This window comes from Mirounga leonina, unplaced genomic scaffold (genome assembly GCF_011800145.1).
Source record: "Mirounga leonina isolate KUSES-001 unplaced genomic scaffold, KU_Mleo_1.0 Mir_170, whole genome shotgun sequence".
Lineage (NCBI taxonomy): Eukaryota > Metazoa > Chordata > Mammalia > Carnivora > Phocidae > Mirounga > Mirounga leonina.
The window spans coordinates 12,736,230-12,759,979 of record NW_023270433.1 but is presented as its reverse complement, the minus strand read 5'-3'; the positions used below and the strand labels follow the sequence as shown (position 1 = coordinate 12,759,979).

The window sequence follows — 23,750 nt, the reverse complement described above, 5'->3', positions numbered from 1 at the left end:
CCTAGAACTAGTGGGTTTGATCTGGCTGGGGTGGTGGGGACAGCCTCCCCAAGGAAGGGAGGAGTGGGCTGAGCTCTTAGGGAAGAGCCTTCTGGGCAGAGGGAAGAACTTGTGCAGACCCAGTGGGTCTGGGAGCAAGGAGCTAAAAGAGGGCTTGTGTGGCCTTAACCCTCACAGCAGTCCTAGGAAGTGGATACTTGCTCACTTTACAAGTGAGAAAACTAAGACTGAAGATGCTTAAGACACTCGCCAGAGATCATGTAGCCTTCCGTGGCAGAGATTTGAACCCAGGCCTCTGTAACTAATTGTGTGCCTGGCCTGGGAGCTGCTCTTGGCACCTGCTGCCCTTGCAGGAGTCTCCACAGCCAGCTCCAGGACTGCACTCCTGTAGGACTGGGGGCCTAAGAAGTTCCTGAGCTGGGGAGATCCCAGATTCCAGAGAGCGGGAGCCCCATCAGCCCCAAAGCCAGACCTCTGCCTTTGGGGGGCTTTGCTTCCTCCTAATGGCAACATGACTTGGGTAATTTTCTGTTGATCAAAATGCCAAGTCAACTAATGACTCCTTTTTGAAAAAATTCTCTAACGCACTTCTCTCCCCATGAAGTGGGTTGGTTTATTCCCTGCCATTAATCCCTGCTGGCCTGTCATCTGGTGGGGCCTATGGGCTGCCTGTAGAAGTGGGATGGAGGTGTGGTCAGTTCAAGGTGTTTGGGGACCTATGGACTTCCTAGGGTTTTAGGAAGTGGCAGCTGCAGATGGGGGAGTAACCAAGTATTCATTTTGAGCACTGGGATGGGGCCATCAGAGGTCATCCCACCTTTTCTTGGTCCCTGGAGACAGCAGAGCATCATGGTACCAAGGAGTCTGGTAAGATTCCAGAGCCCTACCTGAGAGGGTCAGAATCACAGGTCTAGAGTTGGCTCCAGGCTGTATTCTTGACAAGCTCTGGCATGATTCAGAGACCCACTGAAGTATTGAGATCTCCAGCGAGTAGCTGTGGATTCTCCCCTCTCTGGAAGAGTCCCAGGCCTCTGAGGGATGTTGGTGGTGGAGGTGGCAGGTTATCAGACTGCAGAGTAACCTTGTACCACTGACTGCTCCAACTTGGGGAGCCAAGCCTCACTGCCCCCAGGGACACTTGTAGGACAAAGCAATGTGGCGAGCTCAGCCCCAGAGGAGACAGGAACTCAGCCTATGGTGCTTTGCTACTGCTCTTGGCTGAAAGCCCACTTTCAGCCCAAGCTCAGATTGGACTGACTCTTCCTACCCCTCTCCAAATATAAACCACAGCCCCCCTGGCAGAGGCTGAGTGTTTATTTGGTCTGGTTGAAGAGCCCCAGCTGAGGGCCCTTTGTCCTGCTCAGATTCCACTTCCAAAAGAATTCTGCTTAGTTCTTCAGATATACAGCAGGCCATCTCCTATGGGGTTCTGGGCAGGTCTGTGGCTGGCCCTGAGGGTACAGAGGGGATCTAGTCCTGTCCCAGCTCCTAGTGTACTGCCAGAGGGAGTTATCAGTAACCCCCTGGAGTTGGTGCCCTGAGGTCTGCCTTCTGGTCTTGTTCCTTCTTCTCAGGGAGCCAGTCCCTCTCTCAGAAAACCAAGCAGGACAGACCTACTCATGGTGGTATTTCAGGGTCCCTGCAACACCTCTGACTCTGGGTACCAAATCTGGAGTCTCCTCATAGTCAGTCCCTGTTCTTCCATGGTGGCAAACTGAGCCCAGGCAGATGCGAAGCAGAAGTAGCCGGATCAAGTCTTGTTCCACACACTTTTTCTTCCACCGGGCGATGGATGGATTCCAGAGTCTTATATCCCTCAAATTCTGCCCCAGCTTGAGCACTCTGTTCTCGGGCTTGTGTTTTCATGGTGCTCTGTTGTTTGCAGGTGGACAATGGACTGTCCCCTGAGTTTGGTTCTTTGACCAACCTGGGGAACCTGGGCTGCTCAACAGTAAGCCTGGTGATTTGTTACCACACATTTCCGATCGGTCATCCCTGCTTCTCTCCCTCCTAAGTCAAGGTGGCCGCGTAGGTGTTGTTGGGTTCCTTCCATAAATCTCTGTAGCCTGTAATCGTTAGTGGTGGTGGGACTTTATCTTCTTTGCCCCCTGCTACTACCGGGAAGAGAGTTTCAGTGAAGGCAAGTCTCATACAGCACCTTGCCCTGTGCACACACATTTTAGTGCACTCTCAGAAAGACAGCCCCATAGCGTCTAGTAAGCCTGGCAGCCGCCAACTTTGTCCTTCTGCCCTGGAGAAGCACCTTGCGCCACAGATTCACTCCCACAGTGTTCTCATGGCCCAGCGTGTTCTCATGCCGGCACCATGGCAGGGACCTCCTTATCGGCTCGGGCCAGGGTTTTCCATTGAGTGGTGGGATTCAGGATCAAAAGAATTCTGGACCCCAAGGGGCCACGTGCGAAGGGTTGGCTTGCTAAGCTCGCCTGAATTTTAGGGCAGGTACAGACAGGATGGTGATGCCTGATGCTCTTTTTATCCAGTCACTCAAAGCCACTCATTACACTGGTGGAAACACATTTCTAAACAAGAGGAAACACGGCACCCTTTCTGGCACAGGTGCACAGAAAACTAGTTAACATGCTTCCTGTGGCCACCCCTAGTACACTGGGGTCCTGATGAGGGGTCTGCAAACCTGCCTTTGGGTAGATTCACCTGTTTCACACACATTTTTATCCCACTGTCAGCCGTTTGCCTTAATATGTTTCCGTATGGACCCCGTTCTACTTCGCAGGCTGTGTGCACATTCGTAAGTGAACATCACATTGCCTTTCCAGGCATGGTCGCCGCTCCCTCCCCGGAGCTGTTCTGGCTGCTGTGTCTGATCCTGCTGGATGGCAGCTATATTACTGGCCCCAGAGGGAGGCCCGGGGCGGGGTGGGGTGGGGTGGACTGCAGTCAGGATCCCGCCTTCCTTGTGGCCGTCCCCTCTCAGCCCCCCCTCCTCCACTGCCTTTCCTGGTCCTGCCTGCCCCCAGTCCCGTGGGCTGCCTGTGCTGCCGGTCCAGGCCCTCAGACGACGGGCAGGCGCCACCACTTGTCGTGCTGGGCGTCTTGCAAGAGGAACTTGGGTTGTTGGAATTGCTGGCTCCAGACCCTCAAGCCCCCAGCCAGGGTCTCTGTTTGGGTTGTGTTGTGACAAGGGACTTGTTTCCACCATGGGATGTCTGCCCATTCTCTCTGTCTTGATGGCCTTTCATGCTGGTAGCCCCCCTACGGCAGGGCCCCTGACATTCTGTGTTGAGGTTTCGGAAGGCCAGGCACTCAATGGGGAGCCCCTGGCCGGCCAAGCTGGTGGCCCAGAAGAGACCTACGGGCTCTAAATCACTCTGCCTGCGAAGGCAGAATCTCCGGGCTGCCCTGGCAACAGCTCCGCGCCAGCCTGTCGTGTGGCCGCTGACAGCCCAGGCTCCTGACTGGCTGCGCTCGCCCGTGCCCTCCCCTGCGCCTCGAGCCCTCCCTTGCTCCTCCCCTGCCCCTCGTGCTCCTGCACTCATTAGCAGCCCCGCGCTCTCCTGCAACCGTTAGGCAGATGGTGCAAGGGAAGTGCGGGGCTGGGGTCCTTGGACTCTCCCGAGCATGGGTGGGGTCACCCTGGAGAGATTTCAGCAACAACATCGGCCTCGGTTGGGTGCCATTTAAGACCCGGCTGCAAGGAAACAAAGCCTGACTTCCAGGTCTTAACAAGTCTCTCGAGAGTCCCCAGACTGTCGTTCTCGTGGCACCCCCGCTCCCCTGAGCCTCTCTGCCCCGGTCGTCCCTGTTTATTCGTGTTACTCAGACTCACTCTGCAAGTGGATGCCTGGGTTCAAATCTCAGCTGGCCTCTCATCAACTCTGACTTCAGGGGACTTGCTTAACTCTGTAAAATGGGGATAAGGGCAATTCCTATCTCACAGGGATATCAAGAGGAATAAATGAGAGTTGTGGCTAAATGCTTAGCAGAGCACCTTGAGATATGCACAGCAACACTTGAGACGCCTGAGCCCTGCCCTGCAGCGGGTTTCCCGGTCTCAGGCTGCTGCCCTCTCTAGAGTGCCTCCTTCCTTCTCTTTCCCTGCTCTTCTTGCTTGGAGCCTGCCCATCTGTCTAGTCCTGGCTCCTTCTGCTTGGAGCCTGCCCTTGGCCCCTTGCTCCAGTCTCAGGCAGATTTCACTTGGCTCCGCACTTCCCGTGCCTGCTTTCTGTGCTTTGTTATTATTGGGTCTGCTCTGCAAGTGGGGTCTTCTGAGGGTACTGGCTAGGGTCTCTTGAACTGTCCTTGTCCTGCCCTTTTGGGTAGTACAAGGTAGAGTCTAGCTCCTTCACAATCCCCCAGAACCTTGGGGTGAACTGGGAGACCCTCCCCACCACTCCTCACCCCACAACAGAGCATGTAACCAAACTCATTCCTAAGGCTCTAGAATGAGAAGAAGTTAGAGATCCTGTCACAGATGGGGAAGCTTCATGAAGCCGAGAGTGGGGAAGGAACATCCCCTGGCACACAAGGAACTGGAGTCCCTGCCTCCTCTCTCCACACTTCTCTCCTTGGGGGCTGGTAGGAGTTGGGCCTTCTTGGAAGGAATCAGGGAGGACTTCACAGAAGTGACAGGAGTTGAGGTTTAAAAGAGGAGCAGCTCATCAGAGGGAGAGGGGGAGAAGGGTGGTTAGGCAGAGGGGACCCCGTGAACAAATGCCCAGTGCTCAGAGGTTAGAATCTTCCTGTCCTCTTGGGATGTGAGGCTGCTGTGGGAGGTGAGAAAGGGCTGGGAGCTTAGGGAGTGGGAGGTAAGGAGATGTGGATACAGAGAGGTGAGCTGGGCGGTCCCGTGTGTTGGGTTGAATCAGGTGATCTGAGAGGTGGGGAAACCAAGTGCCCAGAGGTTTGGTGACTTGACCTAGGCTTCATGGGCTAGTAAGGGGCACAGCCAGAATGGGAACCTCGGCCCATGACCCTCCAGGCTCTGCTGACCACTGCCTGCTGGGGATGGGGCAGCACCACCTCTCTAGGGGCGGGGCCCCGGAGCCCAGTATTTTAGCTACTCCCCCGCCAGGTGTGGGAGCCACTAGGAGAGTGTACCTGAAAGGTGTGGCACAGGGTCTGGTCCACAGAGATGCCGTGTCACTGTGAGTCGCCCGGCACACGTGTCCGGGTGCACACGGCACAGTGGGCACTTTCAGAGAATGGGGTCACCGCCATGCGGGCCTGGCTGCTCTCTTTGAGCTAGGCCTGTTGGGAAATGAGTCGAGCACCAGGCAGCCTACTGCTGGGCAGCCCCAACTCTGGCTTCTGCTGCCTGGCAGCTGAGAGGGAGGGCTCTTAGAAGACCTGCGTCCCTCACCTGCTCCTTGGGGAGCCCACGACCCCCTGTAGGTCTCATAGCATTCTGATCTTACTTCCTGACAGTTCTCAGGGTATGATAGTTGTCTGTGGGCCCCACTGAGGGGCAGGCCTCCATTCTGGGCCTCTGGCCTAGCACAAGGGCCCGATAAATGCTTACACCGTTAACGATACATTGAGCACCAACTGCATGCCCGGTGCTCCACCAGGTGCTGGAATAATTGACTTTGGCATGGCACTTCCTGATTCACAAAGCTCCTTTGGGTCCTTTTAGGTAGGTTGTCTCGGATCAGGTATTCATTTCCCCATTTTCCAAACGAGGAAACCAAAGCACAGAGGAGGCAAGTAGCCTGAGGTCACATCATCAGCCAGTGAGGGGCAGAGCCAGGCTGAGCCCATCCCGGGCGGGTTCCCGCCCCCTGGACTGTGAGTGCATCCTGGGGACTATCAGCTCTTTCTGCCACCAGCTTCACTGAGCACTGGCACTGTGGACCAGAGATGGTGCTCCCAGGCCAGCAGGGAAGCCGGGCCCACAGAGACTCCGGATCCCAGGAGCAGGGCCCCTGGGGCCACAGCCAGCACCTGACTCCTTCTTATTGCTCCGCCCCAGCAGGAGCAGAGGCCCCCTGTGCCACTGCTGAGGAGCTGGCTGTCTGGGACAGTGACTGTTTGGGGTAAGTCAGAGGCAGGAGAACAAAGAGAACCCTTCCTGCCAATGTGACTCTGACCTTGGAAACCCAGAAAAAGGGAAGAGTTGGCTGCAGGCTTCAAAGGGGGGCAGACCTCCTGCAGGCGGGCATTGAGGAAGCCTTGGCTTTGTCAGTTCTTGCTGCCGAATTTCTCCTTTTCAGGTTAACAGAAGTCCTGGGGATCAGTGTCTGTGGGCTGGCCTGGAATCCTGCCACTTGTGCGGAAGGCGGGGGCATGCTAGGATCACTGCTCTGTTTTGCCTGGGCTCTAGAAGACATAACTTACTGACGTGGGAATCTGGATACAGCCCCCATGGTTTACCCCAGTGCCCCCATTGCGTGTGTGCCTAGCTGTGGGAGGGGGGACCCCAGGAATGCTTGAGGTCTTGCGGGGAAGTAGAGAACAGTCAGGAGATCCCGGGCACGGTGAGACATTGTGTCTTTGTTCATTATTCCACAAACGATAGGCAAGTCCCTACTGTGTGCCAGGTGCTGAGTGTGTCCCTGGAGAGATGTGTGGGGGTGGGTCCTGCCCCTGTCCTGCCAGCTGCGACAGGAACCCCTGGCTGAGGCAGCCACAGGTGTGGGGGGCACTGTGTAACCTGGAGAGTGTGTGCGCTGCTGGGGGGGTGGGCAGCCTCTGTACTGTGTGTCACCAGGTCTTTGGATGTATAAGAGAAGCCAGAAATCTAGAGCGTTTTGGGTGACATTTTAAAATTTCACATCTTTAAATGTTGCCAATTGATTCAAAACTTAAAAATGTCAAACGCTATGTGGGCTTAACAAAACCTGAATGTTGACCAAATACAGCCCATACTCTTTAGTTTAGAGACCTTCATCTAAGTGTTGGATAGAACCCAGGTGGGCAGAGGGGGGAGTAGGCAAGGCCTTCTGGAGGAGGGGCCATATGGGCAGAGGTGTGGCTGGGTAAATCTGCACCAGTGTTTCAGGACAGTCTGGGGACTGGAGCAAAGGGGACTGGAGTGGCAGTCTGGGTAGGGGTAGAGTCACGCCGATTATGGAAGCCTGGAAGCCGTGCATGCCTTGAGAGGGACTAACCCTAGTTGGTGTGAAATGCTGCCCTGGAAGAGCGGAGAAGTGGCAGCCTGACCCAGGCTACCCTGAGCCTGCTCAGCCTATGTCCCCTGTCCCTCTAGCCAGGTGTTTCTGCCCAGCATTGTCACAGTGAGTAAGAGTCTTTGGTCAGGGAAGAGCTCAGGGAGGAAAGGTCAGAGGTATTTAAGAGAAAGCCCTGGGACACATGGTATCCAGATCTTTAGCAAAGGTATAACTACACAGCTCTGATGGGACTGTCCATCTGTCTGCGGGTCCGTGTGTGTATAGGACCCCCCCCCCTTTGCATTTGCTCTCCTGCTGGCCCTGTAGCTCCTTCAGGCACAGGAAGTTCTAAACCCTCAGAAGGGGGCTCACTTCTCCCCACCTCTGCAGGGGTCCTGCCTTCTTCAAAGGGTCTGAACTGCTCTGGCCAAAGCCTGTCTGGGTGTCTTCCTGTTCAGGCCTGCAGGCCTAACTTTTCTTTGTTTCTCCACCCTGTCTGCCACTCCCTCTGTAATCCACATTTTCATTTCTTTCTAAATGATCACCTGCTGCAAGGATCCTTCAGATTGTCCTGGCAATTTGTCTAGCAAGCTTTCATCGAGCACCTGCTGTGTGCAGGGCCCTGCACCAGAGAAACATAGGTGACTGAAGCCCAGGGACTTGATGTGGCCAGGAACGGAGGGGGTAGACAGACCCAACCCCCAAAGCGGGGCGGGGTCCAGCCCCAGGCTCTGAGTGAAGGGCAGCGAGGCAGCAAAGCGGGAAGGGGCAGTCAGGGAAGAGGTGAGGTGACTCTGTGATCCCCAAGTGCCTATGTCGGAGGAGGCCGGGCACTCCTGGCCGCTCTCCCAGCCTCGCCTCCTCCCTCTCGTGCTCTGTCCTCAGCATGTGGGGTGCGGCGCAGGCAGGAGAAACAAAACGGAAGGAGGCGCCCGGCCTTCTGGGCGGAACAGGTACCAGAGCTTTCCAGATTCCTTCCCAGACGCCCTCTCGTCCACTTTGTTTTACTTTACTTTTTTTTTTTAAGATTTTATTTATTTATTTGACAGAGAGAGACACAGCGAGAGGGAACACAAACAGGGGGAATGGGAGAGGGAGAAGCAGGCCCCGCGCCAAGCAGGGAGCCCGATGCGGGGCTCGATCCCAGGACCCTGGGATCATACCTGAGCTGAAGGCAGACGCTTAATGACTGAGCCACCCAGGTGCCCCTCGTTTTACTTTACTTTTAAGTCTTTTAGCGTAAAGGTAATTAAAAATACAAGCACAGAGCACCAAATTCCAGCCATACAGGGGCGTGTCAAGCAAAAAGGGACATTTTTCCTTCTACGCCACTGTCATCATAGAACCTCCCCATCCTGCAAAGACCACTACCTACTGCTGGCTGCGGCTTTTTCTGCAGACTTTTCGTGGCAGGTAAAAAAGTACTGTCTGTGTCTATGTGCTTGAGAGCATGTAGGCCAGCATAGTCCTTCCTCCTTAGCCTGTAGAGAGGGGAGGCGGGGGAAGCTGGCTGTTCTGGCCCAGAACACAGACCCCCCCCCCCCCGTCACGCCCTCCAGCCGCACAGCTCTGGGCCTGGGCGGCTCTCCAGGTGGTGCCATGGTGGGGGCCCCAAACTCAGGCTGCATGGCTGTCGCAGGGCTTCTCATGCGGACAGGACTCCCCAGGGGACCCTTGGGTTGAGTCGTTTCTGGTTTTGCTCCCCTGTGCCCAGCCTTGGGGACAGGGACAGGAGTCAGCTACAGTCCCTGCCTGCTCTGGAGGAGCTCCCAGCCTGGGGTGGGAGAGACGTGTGCAGCCTCAGTGAGACTCTCTAGCTGGGGGCCGTCACTTGGCAGCTCCCTCTGGGCCCAGCTGGGCCACCAGGCAGAGACCCTGGAGCCTGGCCCTAAGGGACTGTTTGGGGCTGGGGGGCAGGTGAGCCCTGGGAGGAGTGTTTGCCTGGGCTCAGGGAAGCTTCTGGAGGAGATGGAATAACCTAGGATTCGAAAGAGCTTTCCTCAACTCTGGTCCATCATCTGATGGGGCTTGAAGTACCTCCCTCTCAACAAGTGAGAAACCGGATAGAACTGGGAAAATCTGTGCGGTGCAAACGCTGATGCTGTTGTTTGGTTGGGGTTTCCTGTTTCCCTCTCGCTGTGTGGATTGGGGCGCACAGCTGGTTGAGGACTGGGCCCTGGGTGGGGGAAGGGCAGGTCACACGGAGAAGACCCGTCTGCTCAGGCTGGAGAGCCCGGTCTGGGCCAAGTGTTGGCCCTGCCTGTCACTGCTCTGGGGATGTTGAGCAGGGCACTGGGCACTGGGTCATCTGTTAAGATGGGATGCAGAGGTCTGCCTGATGGCCTTTTTGGCTTTGGCACCAGTGTCGGGGTCATGGGGTATTGGTGGTGATGAGAATAGGGACAAGAAGAGTGAAGTGAGGGCTCACTTTGTGCCAGGACCCTGCAGCCCACCACTAGGCTGGTCTCCACCTCCGGCTTTGCTCCCCTTCAGTGCTGCCCCCCACCCCTCTATGGCCCACCCCTTCCAACTGGACTCCAGGCTCCCTCCTGCCTGCCTTGTCGAGTTTACTTCCCCGACCCGTCCCTCTCCCCTGCACCTCGAGTACCCCAGCCCAGGATCTCTGCCTCTGTTGTTCCCTTGTCCTCGACCACTCTGCCCAGACATCTGTGCCCTGCTCCCTCACTTCATTCAGCCATGTGTCAAGCAGCCTCCTCTCCCTCTAGCCTAGACCCTAGCACTTGAGTTCACCTGATAGTATCATGCAGATATTTGTGTACCTCCCCCACACTAACTAGACTATAAGCCCCAGGGGAGCTCGCAGTTGATGTCTTGTTCCCTGATGTGTCTCCAGCCCCTAGAATAGGGCCCGCCACAAGGTTGGTGAATGAACAAATCAATGTATTTCATTTACCCTTACCCTGTGAGGTAGGCATATTGCTGTGTGCTTTTACAGATGAGGAAGGTAAGCTCAGAGTGGGGGACTGACTGGCTCATGGTCCACAGTTGCACCATGACAAAAGCAAGATTTGAACCAGATGTCTGTAGCCCAGAGTTTTGTCTTAGCCAGTAGATGCTCCCACCTCCCCAGAATCTAGGCAGGCCTGCCCTCCAGGAGAGGACGAGAGTGTGAGGGGCTGAGAACTGTGGGTATTGTATCCTGAGAAGAGATGAGGGGTGGGGCACAGGAGGGAGTGAGGAAAACTGGTGGGAGGAGGCCTGAGAGGGCCAGGGGGCAGGTCGGGCACTTCAGTGAGGCTCAGGGCAGGGAGCCTCTGCAACGTAGTCCCTGAAGGGAGCAGCCCCGGGGCACCATGGCTCCCAGAGGCTCCTTGCGCTGGCTCTGGTTCCTGGCACGATTTGTTTCCCAGAGGACGCCTGGCCCAGCTTCCCAGGGCAGAGAAACACATGGTGAGAGAGAGAGTCTCCAGCCTTGCTGTTCGCGTTGTTGTCACGTCTTCTCAATCAGCCTATTTCTGGGAGCAATGACTTCATCTCCTGTGATTCTCCACACAACCATTGTCAGGCATCCATGGAAAGATTGGGCCTGGCACCATCCATATTCCCCCGATGAGCCAAGTTAGGAGAGCCAGTTGGCAGGCCCTAACCTGACCTGGGTTGGGGGCTTATGGCAGGACCTCTTCCAGTGGTCACCCTCAGATCTGGCCTCATTGACCCTGGGGAGCCCGGTGCAGCAAACGCCAGCCAGCCAGCCAGCACACACCCAGTGTTGTGGGCAGGGGCAGTCAAACCCAGTCTCCGCCCTCAAGGGCTCCTACTGGTTGGAGTAGGCAGACCCTGCCTGCATTAGAGGGGCTGTGTGGGACAGGGAAGGGAGTGGGGACCCCACTGGGGCTCAGGGAAGGCGTCACAGAGTTGTTTGGGCCACAGGGGAAAGATGAAGGCTGGTGGAAGACCTCCCTGTGGAGGGTAAGGGAAGGGCTGGCTGATGGGCCTGGCATCTGGGTGTTGTGGGCCACCTTAGCAGTGTGTTGGGCTGGGCAGTGGGAGGGGATAGAGTGGAAGATGGTGGGAGGGCAGGCAGGGTTTGGACTTGATCCCGTAGCTGGAAGGATTTTCAGAGGGGATGGGGCCTGGTCAGATCTGTGATTTTAGAAGCAGCTCCCTGGCTCTGTGTGAGGGTGGGTGTGGGAGGCTGTCAGTTGTTTCCCCTTCATCCTAGAGAGTGGGGATCTCCTCCCCTGTCCCTCCGCCACACTGCCTGGAACTCCAGTCCCCACCCCTGGAATGCTGGTGGACTGGGACCCGGAGATGGTGGGAAGTTGGGATTTAGGGTGACCCCCAAAAAATCTTTCGGGTGGGCTTGGGCAGACCTGGAAGGCCCCAGAACCTCAGGCCCAGAAAGCACATCTTTAGCCCAAGTTTATTTACAGTTTTGGCTGGAGGCAGGGGGAGGGCCTGAAGGATCCCTGGCAGGACATGGTGCCAGAACACTCATGCCCCCACCAGCTCCCCATCTGGGGGTTCCCTGGGCCACATCTTGGAGCAGAGCCATTAATAGTACAGACCCCTGCTGGCGGTCAGACTGCCTGGCATCCAGTCTCATCTGCCCCACTTCCCTGCCCTATGGCCTTGAGCAGGTTTCTTGCCCTGTCTGAGCTTCAGTGTCCGTGTCTATTAATGGGGACAATAACTGTACCTGCTTCCCAGGATATTTGTGAGAATTATTTGTTTTTAAAGGGGGGGGCACCTGGGTGGCTCAGTTGGTTAAGCGTCTGCCTTCTCTCCCTGCTCAGCGGGGAGTCTGCTTCTCCCTCTCCCTCTGATTCTCCCAACCCCCCCCCCCCCGCCCCTACTTGCGGTCTCTCTCTCAAATAAATAAAATCTTAAAAAAAAATAAAGGTGGGAGGGGCCCAGTTTGCCTTAGCTGTGGCAGAGGTGGCCATGGGGTTAGGACAAGGGTGAGGGCAGTTATCTTCACCACCCTTATCAAGGCTCCCTTAGGTTTCCCAGGGCCAGAAGTGGGGAGGGGTGATGAGAGAGCCTGGTTGAAGGAGCAGAGAAGTCTGGGTCCCAGTTTCCACCCCTACTGACCTCAGGCAGGTCTCTCCCAGCCTCAGTTTCTGGGGCCAAGGAAGCAGTGAGGAAAGGGTTGATGGTGGTTGGAGCCAGCAGGGGGCAGGTGAGGGGCTGACATACCGGTTTTAAGACTTCTCTTCATTTCTCCCAGTACTGAAAGTCAGCTAACTTCCTGCCCCTGAAACAGGCATCAGCAGGAAATGCTCTGAAAGGGGCCTTTTCCAAGCCAAGGGTGGCCAAGTTCTCCTGCTTCTGTATTATTTTCCCACAGAGGATGGTCTGCTCTTGCCCTTGTCCCTGAGCCACCACCCATCTTCCTTTGCTTGCCTTCACTGTTCCAGCTGTTCAGCATTGTCTTTTTTGGTAAGAAAACTGTTCAGCAAACCAGCGAACATTTCCTGAGCATCTTCTGTCTGCCTAGGTCTATGTTGGGCCTAGGGGATACAGGGATGGTTAAGATACTGACCCAGCTGTTAAGGGGAGGAAGATTGTTGAATTGTCTTGTGTGTAAACATCTGAATGCAAAAGCAGCAAGGCTGGGCCAAGAGGCCCTGGGCCCTAGGTTCTTCTGCTTTCTGCCTGTGGGACCCTCGGCAAATTACAAGGCCTCTCTGAGCCTCAGTATCTTCAGCTCAAAACCCAGGTCAGTCCCTGATGATCCCTCCGGGTTCAAAGGGTCTGGGATCAATTTTGGATTATTAACTTACTCTGTCCTCTCCAGGTAGAATCCTATGCTAAGTGCACTTGAAGCGCAAAGCCAGAAGAGCAGACTCCAGAGGTAGTAGACCGAACCAAGTTGAATCTAGTCTATAACTTACTATTTATATGTCTTGGGACAAAATCCTTCCTTGAACTTCTTTGAGACTTGGTTTTTTTGGATGTAAATGGGTATTATGGTATACCTGGTACCATATGCCCTGGCTCATAGGAACTCACTCACTGGTCATATTAAAGCTGCTGAATACCTTTCCTCCTCAAACACGGGACCTGCCCCACACCGAGAACACACCTCCAACACCCCCTCTCCTCTTCCCAGCTCCGCGTGTTCATTAGTGGGGCTCTCCGCAGGGAAGAGGCTGGGGCGGCAGTAACTGGCAGCCCCCCTTCCCCACATCTGAGGCCTACAGCTGACTGAGGAGACCTAGGATGGGCCCCCACAAACAATTCTCCCTCCAGGGAGAGCCCTGGGTTGGGTGGGCAGGGGTTCAAATGGTTTAAAACCTCCTTGATTTGAATATAATACTGGTTTGGAATTCTGACTTGCTTTATGAAGAAAATGTTTGCTAATGAAATTAATAGTGTAAATGAGATTTGGGGAGGGCAGGCAGCCAGAGGAGAGGGGTTATTTAAATACACTTCAAAGAACACCCTTTTCCAGCATCTAAGCCGCTCCATTTGCATACGTAATGATTGTGCTAATTATAGGTGGCCTCATCTGTTAACAACAAGTTTGCGTGGTTGTGCTACATTATTGTAATCACTCAGTCAAAATTTCTGGCATGCTTTTCACTAAAGATAATAGTAATAATTCCTCTCATGTTTGATCCCTTGCTGTGTGCTGGGCATCTTACCGGCCATTTGATAACCATCATCTCATCTCATCTTCACAACAGCTCTGTGTCCCGAAGATTCCTAACCCCTGTGTACACAGGATGAGGCTGAGGTACAGAGAGGTTAGGTAACTTCCCCGGGAACACACAGCCAAGAGCTGGTAGCTGGGGACATGACCCCAGGTCTTGCTAACTCACACGCTTTCCACTCTGTGTGCAGCTCTGCCTCTCTGGGGAGACTTGACACACCTGCTCACTTTTTCTCTCGAAGCTTTCTAGTTCTTGTTTGATCCTCACAGAAACTCCCTTTTGACTGCAGAGGAAACTGAGACCCTGACAGGGAATTGAGGGCAGTGCAGGAGGTGTGACCAGGGCCCCTCATTTCTAGGATGAAATCAGTCCCAGCTCACCTAGCCACCTCCGCACCGCGGACGGGGCGAGCCCCTCCTTGTCCTTCCCTGGGGTCTTGAGTCCCGCCTTAAGGGGACGGTGTCTCTTGCCTCTCCCACTCAACCAGTGCTGGGCTTGGCCTCTCAGCCCAAGAAAATTATAAGGCAGTAAACAGGTGGGAGGACACCAAGCACATCATAAATTGCCATGCATTTGTTGTCATTAAATCGGAGGTTGCACCCAGGTGGCTCGTGGCCACATGTAGCCCACAGGCAGGTTTCACTGGATCGGAGAAAGTGCAGAGGTGTTTCTTGATGTTTTTTAAAAAATCGGTTACCAACACTTCAACACCCATAAAACACATGCCTGAAAAATCTGGGTTTCTCTGGCTCTTCCCGAACAGACAGATGTGGCAGCATCGGGCCTGTATTCCTATAGGGCATCTCATCCTTTACTCTCTGGAAGGCCTTCAAGTTTGCTTAGCCTGCCTTAGCTCTTCCCAGTGGCCCTGTGTGTGTGTTGGGAGCGGGGGGGGGGGGGGGGGGGGGGGGTAATGTGCCTGTTCTGTAGACTATGAGCTTGAGGCCCAAGGGGACCACTGGACCCTGCCACAAAGCTGGTGTTGGTGAGGCTGGGACTTACACTTCATCCTCACTGCCCCCCAGATGTGTCTGAGCCCCACTGGCCGCCATGGAAAGAAAGAAACCTTTCATGGGCCTAATGACTCCAAAATAACCAACAGTGAGCCTGGGGAACTGTTCCTGTCTCCCCTTCTCCCTTTCCACCCTCCCGCGGCCGGAGGGGACATGGGAAACCTATTCATTTAAACTCAATTATTTTCTCGAAGACAGAATGGAACTGAATTGGGTCAACGGCTATATTTGCTGTGCTCAGCTATTTCCCCTGTAACAGCATCGCCCACCAAGCGCGTTGCTGGGCTCCGTGCCGCCAGGCTCACCAATTATAACTTCGTGTCGGTGGCCATTCCTTAGCATGCTTGGCTCGGGAACAGAGGAACACCCTGTGCTCACTCACCCAGCAGGCTACGGGAGCAGGGTCTGCAGTGTGTGGTCACCACCTCCTGGACTCAGGCTGCAGGTGTGGGGCATTTAACGTCCAACCCCCGTCTGCAGTAGATGTGCCTCTGACAAGGAACCTAAGGTCCAGAGAAATCAGGTGCTTGTTTGAGAGGCAGGCCTTGGAATCAGATGTAGCTGGGACCTTACTAGGTGTGTGACTTGGAGCAGAGAGCCTGACTGCTGGGCACTCCATCTCCGCATCTGTAAACGAGGCACGAGTACCTGATGAACCTCCGGGGGCCAGGCTCTTGTATTGGAAACGTGATGTGCTATGTGGACATTTAACCCACCCATCCACACTCGTTCCCTTGTACTGTGTGCAAGGCACAGAGCGTGGTAGGGGACCCAGGTCTCAGAAGGCACACGGGCTGGGCTACCCTCTTCTCTGTGAAACCGTTCCTGATTCCCTGCACCCGAACTGGAAATGTTTCTGCGGTCATTACAGGTCCCCCGTTAGGCCAGGCCCTGCATTGGATACTCTCTCAGCTTCTCTGGGGCCTGTAGCTAGGTGTGCTTTTGTTTGGCACCGATGTCTGTATGTGTCCTCCCCCTGCCCAGCGCTGGACTGCCAGCTTCCAGAGGGGAGAGATCACGTGTCTTGTTCACTTGCTTGTACGCTGATGTCACACCCTTTCTAGCTGGGTGACCTTGGACTGGTGGGCCTATTTTCTTGTCTGTAAAATGGGACAGTGTCTTTCCTGTGACACCCATCCAGAAAGAGGCTCCTGGCAGCTTTGTGTATCGACACCTGCGACAGACTCTTGGAAAACATTTGGAGGAAATCAAACCAGACGCTTCTGTTCCACCCTCTTGCAGCCGGGAACATCTAAGATCAGGGCTCTGGGGAATCCTGAGAGGGGCTGTGAGTGCCATCTTGTTGCAGAGTTGCTTCCTTATGTGGAGAAGTGTGGACAGGGTGTGGTCTATGGGCCTCCCCTCATCTCCCAACTTCTCTGCTGTGGGGGCTGGGTCTTTCCCAAGTTCGCCTGTTTTGGCTGCTCTGTCCTCACTGAGCAGTACCTTCAGGTGTCCGGTGGTGGGGCTGGGATGAATTAGGACCCAGCCAGCCACCGCTGATCTTCAGGAAGGCACCCAGGTCCCAGTCCTGGCATTGGGACTCTTCTCTTGGCAGTGTTGGGTCCGGAGGTGGAGCAGGAGCCCTCCAGTCCACTCTCACGATCCAGGGGTATGGGGGTGGGTAAGGGGACAGTTCAGGGAGGTTTGAATTCCTTGACCTTTTAGGGACTTGGTGAAATCAGAGGGCGTGTCTGCGAACTGGGGCATCGGGCCTGGGGTAGACATGCGATGGTGATGGCTCTGAGAGCAGAGCCCCACTCTTGTGGGGGTGGGGACAGGACTTGCGGACTGGGCAGCAGGTGACTGAGTCAGACACAGAAGCTAGACTCTGGTGGGAGCACAGTGAATGGAACTTGAGCCTTTGGGGGCAGGACTTAGGGATGAGGGGGCCTGACCACCAGCTGACCCCAGCATACTGTGAGAGGGGTCTAGCAGCCACAGTCTCCTTAAGTAGCCATTCCACTCCCCGCCCGCCCCCCCACCTTGGTAGCATTCAGTCCCTGGAACACCATGCTGAGTGTTGCCCAGCACTTGGCACCGTGACAACCAAGAAAGAAATGCTGACCAGGTCTCATTGCAAGTTCAAGAATAAATTTACTATTTTTCTGAGAAGGCATCACGTGGCTGGGAATTTACCCCTCCCCCCCACCATATACACACAATGATTTGATGGAAACATTGCATTTTTTGAGTGAACATGTGTCAACATCACTGTGGGGGGAAAAGGTTCCAGGATTCTCTGCCAGCTGAAGTCATTACCACAAGGCGCTGCGGGGGGGGGGGGGGGGGGGGGGGGGGGGGGGGAAAAAAGGGGGGGGGGGGGGGGGGGAGGAAGTGGCCAAGTGGGGAGCCTGGCTGGCCTAATGGGAGGTGGGAGGGCCTGTGAGCTGGAGGGGATGTCTGAGCAGGTGAAGAGGAGGGAGGGAGTTGGGAGGTTGCAGGCTGACAGTGTATTTTAACCTTCCTCCCCCTCCCCCAATCACAAAACAAGGTGAGTAGGGAGCACAGAGACGGACAGACAGGGAGAGAGGACAGAGGCTCTAGAATGGTGCGCACTGGCAGCTTAGACCAGAAAGACAGACTGGGGCCAGATTGTTGAGGGGCCTGGAATCCCAGCTCCTACCACTAACAAGCTGTGTGACCTTGGGCAGCTTTTCCAATGTCTCTGTGCTTCAGCTTCATTTCAGTAAAATGTAGCTGTGGATACCCACAGCGTACGACTCTCTGGAGGACTCATGGAGCTAACGTGTGTAGAGTGCCTAGCACTGGGCCTGGCACGTTAGCAGGTGCCCGGACACACTTGTGGTTTGTTGGTGATGGTAAAACCACATAAGCATGGATGTGCTCACATAAATTAACAGCTGGAGTGCACCGAAACTGCTCTCCAGAGTTGGCCCTCAGTCTAGTATCAAGTTTGATTTTCACCTTCAGCAAAATACAGCAGCTTGTCTCTTCAGAAGCTCTTGTCCATGAACAGCCAGTCCCTGAGGCTGACTCTCCCACAAGGCATCTGTCTCCAGTCCTGTGCTCTGTCCTCTAGCTGAGACAGCTCTTGGGCAGGTCAGAAAGGGCCTCCAACCTCTGCACAGCCTCTAGGAAGAAGAGAGCCTTGGGCACAGGAAAGGTCCCCCCTCCCGAGGGGATGTTCCTTGACAATCTTGGGGCTGGCTCTTGCACATCAGGAAATGGGAAGGTGTTTGAGGGAGGACGGTTCTAGAGTTCTCCAGAGAGCCTGGGCCAGTTGGTGAGACATCTTCAGATCTGAAAGATGATGTCACATCTGGGCTCTCAGCTTTTGGGAGAAGACTGACCTGCAGGGTATACTTGTTCATCACACATTTATTTGAGTCCCAGGACCTGAAGGACCTGAAGAACCTGAGATGACTAGATCCTGAGGAGGGCCTGACAAGGGCGGTCAGCAGGATCCCCAGGGGAGGGGGGCAGGAGGCATGCCAGGAATTCAGGAAGAGGGAGGGGGTGATTTTGTACTTCCTGTGCCTGGGGACACTGGGAAACTGGGAAAGGCTTCCCTGAGGTGGGGGCAATTAAGTTGGGTCTGAAAAGTTGAATGAGAATTGGAAGTGGGGCGGGGTAGATCAGTGGGAGCAAATGTGTGGCCAGGAGGAAGGGCAGGGCAGGCCTGGGGCAGAGTGGAAAAGGAGAACCTGCGGCTGGTTGCTTGTGTAAATGTGAAGGAGTGTGCAGTGGGTCGGTTGGGCCTAATGATCAAGGAGGCCTGGGTCACCGGAGGTGCTGGAGCCAGGCAGGAGTGACTGGATCCTGGCAGCCTCCGGAATTCCCCCAGCTATCTGTGGCCAAATCACTGTGTGCTCTGTACTTTTACATATTGTTCAAGTTGACTCTGAAAGGAGCTTACAGGAGGTTATACAGTCCTCTGAGCTAAGGCTGGAAGGGTATGGAGGAGGCAGCTTATTCAAGGTCCGGCAGCTGGTGAGTGTGGGAGCCTGACTTGGGATGTACATGTTCTGACCCCAAATACAGGCCTATTTCTTGTTTTTATTTTCATTTTATTATATATATATCTATATGTATGTATGTGTATATATACATACATATATATATATATATTTTAAAGATTTTATTTATTTGATGGGGAGAGAGAGAGCGAGAGCCGGACCACAAGCCGGGGGAGTGGGTGAGGGAGAAGCAGGCTTCCCGAGGAGCAGGGAGCCTGTTGTGGGGCTAGATCCTAGGACCCTGGGATCATGACCTGAGCCGAAGGCAGACCCTTAACGACTGAGCCCCTCAGGCGCCCCTATTTTATTTTTTAATTGAAGTATAGTTGATGTACAATATTATATTGGTTTTAGGTGTACAACATAATGATTTGACAGTTATATACATTATGAAAAAGCTTGTTTCTTTTTAGCTTTTGATCCTCTCTTGTGGCAGCTGTCATACTGAGAAGTCCCTGTCATAGGGGCCTGTTTTGTCATAACAAAATCTTAGAACTGGGTGGACCCACCAGTGGGGTGGCTTCCTGTCTGGGGTAAATCTGGGAAGGCCTCCAGGAGAAAGGGATTGTTAGAATTAGAGAGGGAGACTGAGAGGACGGGATGGGAGCAGACGGTTGTCTGGGGTGAGGCTTAGCTACTTTCAGATGAAGCTGGGTCAACTTGTGCAAGCGACTGAGGTTCTCTGGACTTGATTTCTTCATCTGTAAAGTGGTCACAGTATTGGCCTTGCCTGTTCGTTGCCAGACTAAGCTCAAGTAGGAGGTCTGTGCGGGGTCTGCACCCTCGTGGAGGTGCTTGGGAAATGTTCTCTGTCCCTCCTTTCCGTAGCCTTGGCTGCTCTGGGAGCCAAAGGGGCTGCTTCTGCCCTAAGGTCTCTCTCTCTCTGCCTACAGCCTCACCTCTCCCTTGTTTTGAAATTTTCACCAAGACGTTGGGTAGACTCAGATGAAATCTTGGACTAGGAGCCCTCTGGGCTGTGGGTGTGGGCAGATGCAGATGTAGGGGGCGATGGAGGGGGTGTGCCTGCAGGCCTTGTTGGCCTGTGGTCAGGATCACCCGTGCCTAAATGGAGCTGAGCCCAAGTGAGGACACAGCAGGGGATGGAATGAATTACAGACTTCCCAGTTTGGGGGTTGCTCTGGGGCCAGTCAGACCTCTTCACCAGCCTTTAGTGTGCCTCAGCCAGAGTCCTGCCTGCCCGCACACATTAGGTGCCAGACAGTCTGGCACTTGATAGGAGCTCTGTTGTTTGCTGAGGGACTGGAGCAGGCTGAAACCACCATGAACTGAACTGGGGCTTGTGATGTCTCTGGATATAGAAGCCATGGAGTAGGCAGGACCACCAGGCAAAGGCTCTATTCTCCCGCCCGCCTCTCTGTCCATATTTACATGGTGGGATTGCATGCCATTATTCATTGTATCAGAAAGCCGTGCAGCAGCCAACCCAGTGCAGGCTTGTGGGTGCTGGGCCTTAGCTTGATTAACCCTTAGGGTGGTGGCTGTAAGAGGAGGTATTCCCTGCCTGCGGTAGAGGCTCGATGTGTAGCCATCTCAAGTGGAACGGAAAAGGGGTGACTCCAGGCAAAAATGTTGGGTTGATTGGGTGTGCCCTTCCCAGAGGGATTTGCGTTTCAGTGAGTATGACCTGAAGATGAATCTCTACGCCAGAGGCTGGGGTGGCACTTGGGCCCATGGGTCAGACTGGGTCTGTCTGCCCCCACAGTCTTCCCAGACCTGGGCAGTTGACCTTGCGCACCCAAGCGTCTCCTCCGTTGTGGCAGTTAATCCTACCCCTGTCCTGCTGGCCGCAGAGGAACCGGGTGGGAGAGGGAACTTGAAGCCAGGACTGCTGCCGGGAGCCCTGCTTCCCCACGGCGCTGGGCCCTTCTGCGCGGGTGCCTTGGGTAAGCAAATCCCCGGCTGTGCCTGTACCTCCGCCTCTGTTCACACTTTAAAAATGTTTGGAAGTGCGGGGTGGCAGGGGAGTGGGGAAGCTCCGGGCTGCTGCTCCGACCCGAGGAACCCGGGTGTGGCCTCCGGGCGGCGGGGCTGGCTGGGGCTGGCCGGCGCTGGCCGGAGCGCGGCGGCCCGGCGGGAGCGGAAAGCGGCTGCAGCTGCGGACAGCTGGGCGCGCGGACCGGCCCCGCCGCGGGGCCTGGGAAGGGCGGGAAGTGCGGCTCCCAGTGGGCGGGCTCCCGGGCGGGCGGCTGGGGGCGGGGCCGGCCGCTTCCGGCCTGGGGGAGCGGGGCGTGGCGCCGCCCGGAGGAATGCGCGGAGAGCGGCTGGCCCAGGGGCGCTTTGGCGCGCCCTGCGAGTCGCCCCGCTCGGCGTGCAGAGCTGTGGCTGGGCTGTCACAGACCAGCCAGAAAGGTACCAAAAGATACTCATTCAGCACGTGCTAGACACTGGTCCGAGGTGTTTCGGGCTTACCAGGGTGAACTGTTGCCTCTCTTCTCACAGACTGACTTTCTTACTGTGGGAGGAAGAGGGGGGCCGAACAAGATGATTTCAGATCAGGGCTATGAGGAAAATGAAGCCGGGGGATAACTTGGGGGTTGGGGTGGAAGTTACTCCTTTAGCTGGAGTGGCCAGGGACGGCCTCTCCCAGGACACTTGATACGAGACTTGATATGAGACCAGAATGAGGCAAAACCAGCCTTGCCTCGGGCCAGGGCAGCACAGAGGGAATAGCAAGTGCAAAGGCCCAGAGGCGGGACTGGGGCAAGATGTGACCCTGGGCGGAATCAGCACTTTATGGGAGGAGCCTGCAATGGGCCTCTCTGGCTGAGGTTCCTCCAGCTTCCTGGACCCAGAGCTTGGCGCCAGGTCTGCACCCTGCCCAGGTGCTCTGGGAGGAAGACTTGCCTGTGGCTGGAAGCAACTGTTGGTTTTCAGGAGTCTTTCTAGACTTCTTGGAGGTTGTGCCGTGTGGTTACCTGTATGGAAGACTGTAATTTTCCACTTGTTCCCTGGAGGACCCGGAAATCTCTAGATGTTGTCACCGCTGTGTTTTTTTTAAGTCATTTTTGAAATTTCAACTTGGAAGACAGATTCAGCATGTGCTTTGCGGGAAGGGGAAGCGTGCCGGAAGACACCTCTTAGATGCGGGCCGAGCTGAGAGGCCCCCTGATCTGGCTGGGAGAGGCACTTGGCTGCACACCGTTCTCAGGAATGGGCCTCTGTGGCCTCGGACTCCTTGGTGACAACCTTGGCAAGATTCTGGGCCGGGCCAGAGCACCCACTCTGTGGAGACACGGCCATCCTCGCAAACCAGATCTGCTTCCCAGGCACCTAGTGCCCAGACCTGGGTCATTTGAGAGGCCTGCGATTCCACTGCCAAGGTCTGTGGGGGGCTCCATGGGAGCAAAGGGGCACAGGAAACTCCCTCCCTGGTGGGTGGGCATGGATCCAGCTGGAGGGTGTGGGGCTGTGTCTCCAAGGAGGCCCAGCCCTGAGACATCCCCATCCCCCCCCCTACTTCCCCCTCCTCCCCCTCCTCGGTCCAAGGCCCCCTTGGTGTGCTGAGGAGGTCTACAACAGCAACCCTTTCTTTTATCTGTTATTGGCCCATGGGGACTGAATGGGAGGCCTCCTCAGGGGCTTGGGAAGAGTGAAGATGGGGCTGGGGTTGCTAGCCTGGCTCCTCTTTCCTGGGAATCAGGCACTCTTCTGAGGGAGCATCAAGTCTGGGTGGCAGGGTGGAGAGAGGCCCAGAAGCACAGGACCAAGGTGGCCAAAGCAGGCAAGACTAAAGTGCCTGGAAGGTAATCTAGGCCCAGGGAACTGGCAGGGTTGGCAAGGCTGTGAGAAGGGGGCTTTGACCCCAAGCTGCCCAGTGAGGAGCCAGTGAGGGCCCCAGGCTGTTGTTCCCTTAGCCTGGGGCTCCCAGCCCAGGTGAGGAAAAGGGCAGAGCACAGCCTCTTGGAGACATTTAAATAATCCTAGCCTGTCTCTCTGGCAGTGAGTGTTGCAGGAGAGAAGCTTTACTCCTAAAACTTTTATTGATCCAGACACTAATAAAAAGTAAAGGGTTTTTTGGAGCAAGGTTTTTTTTTCCTTTTTTCCTACTGGAGCAAAGAACATCAGAGCCCTAAAACACAAATCTTTTCCTTCCTCTCCCTAGATTTGGGGCTGGGGGTGGGGTTTGGCCTTGTTCAGATTTTACCTCTTCAAGAAGTCTTCCCTGACTGCGCAGGCCTGTAATCATCCTTTGTTTTCCAGCAGTTCACCGAAGCTGCCACTTGTGCATCTGGTCTGTTCCCCAGAAGGGTCAAGGGTAGAGGTTACAGAAGCCTGAGACCCCGAGGGCAGTGAAGGGCATCTGCCCTAGGAGATAGTGAAGGCTTGCCTTTTGACTTCTTAGGCTTTCTGGGTTTGGTTCTTTTGCTGCCTTGTTCTTCATTTCATAAATACTTCCTGAGCTCAAACACCCTGCCAGAGCCTCCCTTAGGATGCAGAAATAGAAGACTCGGTGGTGCCCTTGTAGAGCTTACCTTCTGTCAGGAGAGACAGATGATCATAAATAAGCGGAAAAACAAAGTAATTCCAGATTGTGAAATTGCCCTACTGAAACGTAAGTCAGGGATGTTCGGCACCTTGTTTCCCAGTGCCTAAAATAGTGCCTGGCACATAGTTTGCACTAAATAAATATTTGCTGGCTGAATGAGCCAAACACTATGAAGGAAACAAGTGTCTCAGTGGGGAGTAATGGGGTGGGGCAGGACCTGTGACAGACGGGGCCATCCATCTGGAATAACTGAGCTCCAGAAGCTGGCCTGTCCCCGAGGTCTTCCCCTACGGCAGTGGAAGGAGAACTCCCACCGAGGCAAGCAGCAGCCAGTACAAAGTCCTCAAGGTGGGAAAACAGAGGCTGCAAGTGGGGGGGGTTGGGTTTGGTGGATGAGGTCAGAGGTAGGCACCTGCCTACTTCTTCCACTTGGGGAGGAGTGTGGATTTATTCAGGGTGTGTAGGGAGTACTGGAAGAGTTTCTCACCCCAGCATTAAATAATCCGATTTGCATTTCTAAATCGTCCCTCTGGCTCCCTGGTAGG

At 55.1% G+C, this 23,750-nt stretch overlaps 1 protein-coding gene across 7 annotated transcripts in view; it reads left to right on the top strand.

Annotated features, from left to right (window-relative positions):
- DAB2IP (DAB2 interacting protein) overlaps positions 1–23,750 on the top strand; it is a 188,021-nt gene that overhangs the window by 119,856 nt on the left and 44,415 nt on the right. The window contains exon 1 of one of the 7 annotated variants that reach the window (XM_035015899.1): positions 21,279–22,039. The exons of the other annotated variants lie outside the window; for them this stretch is intronic. Coding sequence (XP_034871790.1) covers positions 21,801–22,039 — 239 coding nt within the window. The 5' untranslated portion in view covers positions 21,279–21,800. Of the gene's footprint in view, positions 1–21,278; positions 22,040–23,750 lie in introns of those variants that run through there. 7 annotated transcript variants of the gene reach the window in all.